Raw genomic sequence first — 8,754 nt, forward strand, 5'->3', positions numbered from 1 at the left:
GTGTTACCGTTCACAATCCTCTCATGATGAAATGGAGGTGTGCACCAATGGTAACAGGATGTCGACGGAAACTGTGACATTGGAACAAGAAGGGGAAACGTGCGTTGGGATAACGGTGACCGCAGCCTTGACGAGCTCCACTCAATGCGCTATGCCAACATGGGAAAGGATTCTGGATACAAGGGCGGTATTTCAGGCATTTCAAAACGTCGACATTACAATACTTGTCTGACGTGGCATGAAATATTCCCCGTACTGATATGCCGGCCCCGGTGAACTTCTCCTCTCAGGGAATTTGCCTTCATGAGGGTAGCAGGAGTGGAGATATAGGCTTGTTCCTGCTATGTACATGATTGATCTTGTCCCCACCTAACAGGTTGAAATTTTGTGCGGCAGCGACGCTCACGCTGTGATTAGATTCTTCTCGCTTCGGAGGTGCAGCGCCAACATCCTCACAACTTCGAATCTATCCAGTTTGGCGACCGTTTCTCCACAAATGCCTGAATCCCCTCCGAGAAGTTGGGTCCAGCCATCAGGCGAGGGTACCATCGATCAGCAAGAATCGACACGGCCTCCTCCACGCTACCCGCTTCCCAGCTCTGCCGAATACCCAGCCGGCCAACAATCAACGCATCCGGACTGTTCCTGCACATGTCCTGGGCGACTTGAATTGCCACGGGAACAACTTCAGCGGCAGATTCCACCACCCGACTAACTAGACCCCAGTCATGAAGCTCCTTGGCCCTCACGTTTCTGCCAGTCAGAACAAGGTCGGTGGTACGTTGCAGTCCCAGTGTACGTGTCAGCCGTGGTAGACAGCCTGCCACGGGGACGATACCTCGCTTCACTTCCGGTAGGGAGAAAATTGCCGAGGAGCAAGCTATGACGAGGTCGCAGTTGGCCACCATCTCGAAGCCGCCTCCCATGCAAATACCGTTCACCGCAGCAATGATCGGCTTTTTACCAGCTCGACGGGGCAGCCCAGCGAGACCGGGAGCAGACATGTCGTTGACCACACCCGTTTTGTTCATCTCGTTCCATTCTGTCCAAAGACATATTCTGGTCAGTTGTAGTCCTAAGTAAAGACGTTGATATACAGCAGTCCTGGCGCCTGAGCATACCTTGTAAATCTGCTCCAGTACAGAAAGCTCTCCCCGCGCCAGTGATGATTCCGACCCATAGACTTTCATCTTGGTCGAAAAGCCCCCATATCTGTTGAATTTCACGGCTCGTGGCTTTGTTGATACTGTTCAGTTTCTCTGGTCTATTCAAAGTGACCTGAATGATTTTGTCATGCGGGAAAGAGACGTAAAAATGTTCAAACTGCGATGGCCTTGATCTAAGAGACATTTGTGTTCCAGGATTGGCGTCCGGGTTGGTCGCTTTCTCTGCGAGCACAATGCACGGGATGTATTGTTGATTAGCTTCGCCCGTTTCGTTTTCTCGGAAGAAGTTTGTGTCTTCTGGCCTCATGTATATATGAACTCCACGTGTACTCAAATTTTGAGATATGAAAGTAGCGATCGAAACGCTTTCTGCCAAGGTATCCGGTCCTCGGTCTGAGGAGAGCATTCTGCAGATCGCAAAGTGCTCGCCAAATTCGGTTAGGTCGCGATTTCTCGACGCACGCCCCACAGTTAAGCACAAAGCCCACGAATGGAGGATCGGGTTGCTGGGGGAGTGGGGAAGGCCTTTACTGGCAGCCCTTTTGTCCTTTCCTCGGAGTCTTCGTCCCACCCTGCAATCTCACTCCTTCCCTCTCCCTGGGAAGCTCTTCTCTCCAGACCGTAACACGGGAGAACAATTGTCGGGGCAGGAGTTTTCTATCGTTGCGATATTTATCTCAGTGGAACTCGGACGTTCAAATTCTTTCAGAATGGCCCCTAACCCAACATCTTCACACAAGTGGCCTCTAGTCAAGCTACCACACCCGTTTCTGACTACGTATCGGGTGCGCACTGTTGGGGGAACAAAGCCATCTAGACTCATCTTATCACAGGAGAGCCAGCCCGCGGAAGGACGACCATTGCCAAAACCATTACATAGCGACTCGCTCTCATGGGTAGAACTGTCGTTCAAACCGAAGGACCAGGTTCCGCCCATCTCCAACAACAGCGCGTGGGCACGAGCAGTTCGGAGTCCTCAGACAACATTCGAGTGGACGGGAAGCAGTCCGCCCTCCCTTGGTCAGATTTGGAATGTTGTTCACGCGATATATCTCGCCCATCCCACCTATGAGTACTTCAGACTTAGTCTGTCTGGCGCAGGAAAGGATGTCATTCGCCACGAGTTACTTTCCACAGGCCTAGGCATCGAACATCCGAAGCCATGGCGCCCCAAGGACGATATGAATGCCCAGTCTGACGAGCTGTTGATCCTTCGAAGCTCGTTCTGGCAAGGAGCAGCTTCTCCAATGGGACCTCGTCCAATCTGGGTGGTGGGAGACGGCACGGATGGTCCTTCACGCGAGTCTGTGGCCCAGTATCCCATCATGCCTGAGAACTATCACTTCACCATGAAGTTCCCCGGGGAGCCCATTTACACGCGTCATCCGATCCGTCGCCCCAAGCCACATCCAGGATCAATCGCTTACAGTCGCTACATACCCGAGCTAGACGAGCACTTTTCCCTCGAAGTGGTCGACTGGCGAGATCCGGAGCACCTGAGACTCTTCAACAGATGGCAGAACGACCCTCGTGTTGCGGCGGGTTGGAATGAAACAGGGACTGTGGAGCAGCATCGTGAATACCTGCGCAAACTGTGGGTTGACCCGCACGTTCTTTGCTTATTCGGACGCTTCAACAACACCCGCTTCGCTTATTTCGAGCTGTATTGGGCAAAGGTAAGTCCTCTCATCTCTCAATGGGATTTTGTTCCCAGTTCACCCTTCAATTTCATCATCATTCCGGTTTGACGCGTTCTCTCTCCATCGACAGGAAGATCACTATGGCGCCCATTACGACGCCGGCGACTACGACCGTGGCCGCCACTCACTCGTGGGCGACGCATCGTTCCGCGGCTCCCATCGCGTCAACGCGTGGTATTCCAGCTGCATCCACTACGTCTTTCTGGACGACCCGCGCACCGCCAACGCCGTGGGCGAGCCCAAGGCCACGGGTGCGACGATCCTGTCCTACGAGAACTCCCAAGGTCTCGTCATCGGCAAGTACGTCGACCTGGGCCACAAGCGATCGGTGCATTCGATCGCGAGCCGAGAAAAATGGTTTCAGTTGTGTCCGCTCTTCTGGGACGGGCGAGAGAAGCCGTTGGAATCTGCAGACCGGGCAGCATGGAACGCGAAGCTGTAGGCTTTGTGGGAAGAGGGTTAAAATCGCAAATAGTCATTGACGATTGTCGAAAAAGGTCATTTTGTTTTCTAGTCCCTGCCATCCTGGCAAATGTGACATATTCTGGACTCGTCCACACTTCGGCGCCGAAGGACATAGTTGAGATCTTTTGGAAGAGAGAATCGAGAAACGCAATGCAAATGAAAATTCAAAAAGTCATCTTGTCAGTCTTCTGTCCTAGGGCCATAGTCTTCTGCTACTCAGCCAACGTCTGATGCATAACGTTCAATCTATAACTCTCCGACCTCTGAAGCAATTCCTCATGCGTTCCGCGATCAACGCATTGGCCTCCTTCAATCAAGAAGATAATATTCGCCTTCCTTATCGTGTGCAGTCGGTGTGCAATAGCAATCACGGTGATGCCTCGCGCGGCCTTCTCAAGCCCGTCCTGCAAAAGCTTCTCCGACTCTGCATCCAAGGCACTGGTCGGTTCGTCCAGGATCAGCAACTTGGGCTTTCGCACCAGTGCCCGAGCGATCGACAGCCTTTGCTTCTGCCCTCCCGAGAACTGGTTGCCATTTGGTCCACAGAGCGTTTGGTAGCCGTCGGGCAAGGATTGGATGGTGTCGTGGATGTTGGCGAGCTTGCATGCCTCCTGAATCTCGTCCATGGTGGTCTCATGGCCCGGTCGAGCACCGAGACCGATGTTGAATTCAATGGTGCCCTCGAAGAGGACGCTTTCTTGTGGCACCAGCGCAATGGTGTCGCGGAAGCTGACGTCACGAGTCTTTGTCAAGTCCACCCCGTCGACTATGATGGATCCGGATTGAGGCGTGTACAGTCGTTCGACGAGCGAAATGATTGTCGATTTGCCAGCGCCACTAGGGCCGACAAGGGCACAGAGTGTACCTGGTCGAATTTCGACGTTCAAACCCTTCAACACTTCGACCTCCGGCCGACTTGGGTATGCGAAGTGCACATCGCGGAGTTGGACGCTAGAACCCCGGTTGGTAGCCGGAAGAGTCGGTTTTGCTTCAGCTGCAGCCTCCAGGTCTTTATCCTCGCAACATATATCAAGAGATGGAGCACCCCTCACACGTCCTTGCATCTTATCCGGTCCTATCTCAATGAGACCCAAGAGCCTTGCCACCGCAGCCCGCGCGCTGGTGAGCTCTGGGGCGAGCGCAAACATCTGACTCCAGAGCAGTGCACTGACCAGAAGGGAGAATACGACAATCATGAACTGCGTCTGAGTGTAATTGCCCGCTATAATCTGTTTGGCGCCCCACCAATAAGCCAACGCATTCACGAGGTTACCGAGTAGATAGGTCATTGCCAGCCAGAGACTTGCGTATAGGCTCACTTTGAGCGTCTCCTTGCGAGGGCCTTTCAGTGATCGTCGGTATGTCTTCAGTGTCTCTGCTTCAAGGGAAAGGGATGCAATCGTCTTGATGGATGTGATTGCCTCCACGCCGATGTCCACCGATTTAGTATATGCATTTTCGTGCCGTTCTTCAAATCTCGCGAGCACTCGAAGCTCCATAAGACCAGCTCCAAGGAGAAGCGGTACCAGAGATAGGCAGACCAACGCTATTTTCCAAGCAATTATATGCGTCAAAACAATTGCGGCGATGAGGTTGACGGTGATTGAGAACAATGTGCCGATGACGGAGCCGCTTAAGCCACCGAGCGCATTGCCATCTCTAGTAATGTAAGAGAGCAACAAGGCGGGTGTTCGGCCTTCAGACTGATGCCACTGAAGATCTTGCCCAAACAATGATCGAAAGGATAAGACCCTCACAGTGTAGACCGTTTTCTCAGCGACCCAGCCGAACCCCGACCAACTAGTCACGTTCGCGAAGAACTCGATAATGGCGAGTATGAAGAACATGAGACCGAGGAAACTGCCCCGAGAGCGAATGTAGGATTCGCTCTGGCACGGACTCAAGCTGCCGACAGTGTTTCCAAAGATCACGGCCTCCGCGGAGAATGATCCACCAACAACGCTTGAGGCGAGAAGAGAGACAACGATGATTAGGAGGTGCGGTCTCAAGACTGGTGTAAATCCTCGCACTAAAGACCACAGCGCTTTTGATGGAGTCTCGGGCTCTTCCCGCTCTTCCGCTGATTCATTGACCTCAGCTTGACTTGTTGAGATTTCAGTCTTCTCAATGGTCCCGATACCGTCAATTGACAACATACCCTCCTCGGTAGCACCCTTTGTTGAAGAACCTCGATCTGATAGACTTGTGCTGTCTGATGTCTCGTTCTTCTCGGACGTGGATCCGAGAGTCTGCAATCTCACTAGATCGGCGTATGCGCCGTTCTTTGCCATCAATGTTGAATGGGTTCCCTCTTCAAGGATGCGCCCCTTCTGCATGACTATAATATTGTCGGCACCAGTGATAGTCGAAAGTCGGTGAGCAATGGTAATCATAGTTCTGCCACTGGCAATGCCAGATATGGCCCCCTGGATGCGCCGCTCGCTTCTCGAGTCCAGAGAAGCGGTAGCCTCATCCAAGATGAGAACCCTGGGATCTTTAACAAGGGCCCTAGCTAGAGCAACCCGTTGCTTCTGGCCGCCGCTGATCAGCCGCCCACTCGATCCCACCATGGTCCCATACCCGTGTTGCAATGCAACAATGAACGCATCTGCGTCGGCGAGCTCTGCGGCCTTTCGGACCAAGGAAATAATCTCGACGACATTCGAACCCAGCTTCTCTGCTGCTGCCGCCAGGTCCTGGCCCTCCCTGACTTGGCTGGCGAGATCTGCAAGGTCTGGGCCAAGAAGCGTTGTCTTCAAATGCGCATGACTGGGATGGCTCGAGTTGATCAAGCCATGTGCGATGTTCTCCAATATGGAACGGTCCAGGAGCGAGGGGTCTTGCTGCACGAGGCTGAGGAAGCTTCTCAGGTCGTGAAGATTCAGATCCCGAAGGTTATGACCGTCGAACAAGACTTGGCCCTGATTAGGATCATACAATCTTGTAAGCAGTGCCGCAATGGTGGATTTGCCACTGCCAGAAAACCCAACTATGGCCGTGTGTTTCCGGGGAGGAATCCGAAGATTGACCTGGTCTAGAACGGTGACTTCAGGTCTGGATGGATAAGTGAATGAGACATCCTTGAACTCAAAGCTGCCTTCGGCTCGCGAGAGGCGAAGCCCCGAAGCAGCTGTGCCATCGATCAACGGCTCGCGATCCATATCCTGACGCAGCTTTTGAAATGATGCGACAGCCGCTCCAAAAAGGTGCAGAAAAGGCGCTACTTGACTCAGAACCAATGTAGCTGTCAATGTGTTAGTAAAGTCTTAAGGTGGAGCTCGATTCTAACGGACCTTCAATCAAAATGAAGACTACTGTAAACGCCACACCCACGGAGGCGGTCTTAGCATCATGTCGTACTGCATCCGCAATCCGTCGACTTGCTTGCCAGAATGCTAGACCGTTCGCAGAATAGGCGATGAAATATAGGACCCCAGATTGTACACCAACCGCCAGCGCCTTCTTTAAGCCCTCATGTTCTGAAGACTTGAGCGCCTTGGAGAATTTATTCTCCAGCCGGGTGTTTGCGCGGAATGCGTGTACGATGACAACATTGGAAAGTGCTTCCGAAGCAATCGAAGCGGCGGTAGCAGCATAATCCGACATCAGCCCAGAGTACTTCTCGACGTAATGGCTTCCCACGAATGACATCAGGAAGTAGGCCGGTATCAACGAGACGAGCATGGCCGCAAGCTTATAGTCTTTGATGAAAGCCACGATATATGCCGTGATGAAAAAGGATAGACTTGAGAGACATATTCCAACTTTCTCAGATGTACCTGACCGGATTGCCTGGATGTCGCCATTAAGTCGAGAGGCGACTTCTCCGGGAGGCAGATTGTCGAAATACGACGGCTCTTGTCGGAGCAGATTATGTAAGTAACTCTCTCGTAGTCTCTGTGCGAGTCGAGCCCCGTTCAAACTCCAGCACGAGAGGTGCATGTAGATGGTGACGAACTGAGCGATGGCCAAGTACAAGATCAGCAGGATTTTGTTGTTGACGCTGTCTTGGTGCTGTGACCGAGCACTGGAAGTGTCGGGAGAGTCGCAAGTTGCGGAATTAAAGTCGTCAATGAGCTGACCAAAAAGGATTCCAATCAATGGGAACGGGATGCCGGATGCTATCGCAGATAGTATAGCCAACAATAACATGCCCGCATCGACTTTGGAAGGGCTACCAGCAACAAGGAGGCGAGGGTAGCCCACGAGTTTCTGGAAGGGGTTCATGTTAACACAGAGCTGGCGAGGCTGCTTGCAGCCTTGGGAGTGTCGTGTCCGTGTGCTTAACCTGTAAAGACTGCCCTTCTGGCCAAGATATCCCTCGAGCACTACTTAGCTCGTCGTTCCCATTGTGCACGACGTTGGCAGTTTGCATTGCCGTAGGAATTGTTCCAGCGTCTGAATGAAATCTCTATCCACTCCGATGCCGCACTGAGAGGACTGCCCCTTGGGGGTTAATGGTTGGGGACGTGGCTATGGAGGTGGGTCTGAGCAACAGGGCATACGGAAGGCGAGTATGGGAAATCAATCAATATGGAAAGGGCGAGCGTAACGGGGCGTAAAATGACCAGGTTGGTAAAGTCAAAATACCGTAAAGGCCAAGAGATTTAGAAAATGCAAAGGGATGAAAGAAGCGCTCTTCAACACCGATCGGTACCTTCATCAAAACAGCTCACTGGAATAGGGAAATCCACGAGCATTTTCTCCCCGCGAAGTCGAGATTGTCAAACGCAGAATGCAATGTCCTCTTGCGACTCACTTGTCCCCGGAGATCTCGGCCCCAGAGAAGCCATCCTCGAGTCGTCGTCCGAGGGTCAGGCGAATGTGAGGGTGTTTGTTGTTGTTTCTACAACCAGAACGGTGTCCTTCAAGCGTGCCGTCCTGGTTCAAGCTCTTGACAACATGGGGGTCTTTCGGCTAGTTGTTGGAGCTTGACTTGTTTCTTCAGAGTTGAGGGCGATGAGAGAGAATTCCCCATGTCCGTACAGCGTCACATTTGCCCACCCGATCTAGACATCCAGTCAACGCCATTGGATTCTCACTGCAGCCATTTCAGGACTAGGGTTGCTGGCGCGACGATATTGCTGAGCGACCAGCTAGATCCTTGCCAACGAGACTGGGGCCTCTCAACGCACCATCACTTCTCTTCATGCTCCGACATCGCTGATGCCTTGTCACAAGCAATCCATCTTCTGTTCTTTCCCTGGAAACCCTGCAGGCATACGAGCTATGAGCTCCGTTCGGTGGATCATTCGGTTGACGCTCGTCGCGAAGAGCAGAAGCAGAGCAGGTTGATGTGGGAGGGTTGATGGAGATGGTGGTATGGGGTCCTCGGCGGGGCAGGCCGTACGAGTAGAGTAGTGAGTAGCGTGGTGAGTAGATGGCGCAACGGGCGTGTCCACTCAGGCTCAGATGTTGTCGGG

The 8,754-nt window shown here is 52.7% G+C and overlaps 3 protein-coding genes across 3 annotated transcripts; 1 reads left to right on the top strand and 2 right to left on the bottom strand.

Annotated features, from left to right (window-relative positions):
• Nucleotides 1–452: 452 nt before the first annotated feature.
• Z519_11083 (uncharacterized protein) lies at nucleotides 453–1,473 on the bottom strand (the record flags this gene model as incomplete). The annotated part of the gene is made up of 2 exons (XM_016768796.1): nucleotides 453–1,042; nucleotides 1,122–1,473. The coding sequence occupies 2 exons, from the start codon at nucleotides 1,471–1,473 to the stop codon at nucleotides 453–455; spliced, it is 942 nt and encodes a 313-aa protein (XP_016615183.1).
• A 403-nt stretch (nucleotides 1,474–1,876) lies between these two features.
• Nucleotides 1,877–3,308, top strand: Z519_11084 (uncharacterized protein; the record flags this gene model as incomplete). The annotated part of the gene is made up of 2 exons (XM_016768797.1): nucleotides 1,877–2,842; nucleotides 2,937–3,308. The coding sequence occupies 2 exons, from the start codon at nucleotides 1,877–1,879 to the stop codon at nucleotides 3,306–3,308; spliced, it is 1,338 nt and encodes a 445-aa protein (XP_016615184.1).
• A 235-nt stretch (nucleotides 3,309–3,543) lies between these two features.
• Nucleotides 3,544–7,558, bottom strand: Z519_11085 (uncharacterized protein; the record flags this gene model as incomplete). The annotated part of the gene is made up of 2 exons (XM_016768798.1): nucleotides 3,544–6,575; nucleotides 6,625–7,558. 2 exons carry the CDS (start codon nucleotides 7,556–7,558, stop codon nucleotides 3,544–3,546), a joined length of 3,966 nt encoding a protein of 1,321 aa, XP_016615185.1.
• Between the last annotated feature and the right edge of the window lie 1,196 nt (nucleotides 7,559–8,754).

The sequence above is a fragment of the Cladophialophora bantiana genome, assembly GCF_000835475.1.
Source record: "Cladophialophora bantiana CBS 173.52 unplaced genomic scaffold supercont1.20, whole genome shotgun sequence".
NCBI classification, from domain to species: domain Eukaryota; kingdom Fungi; phylum Ascomycota; class Eurotiomycetes; order Chaetothyriales; family Herpotrichiellaceae; genus Cladophialophora; species Cladophialophora bantiana.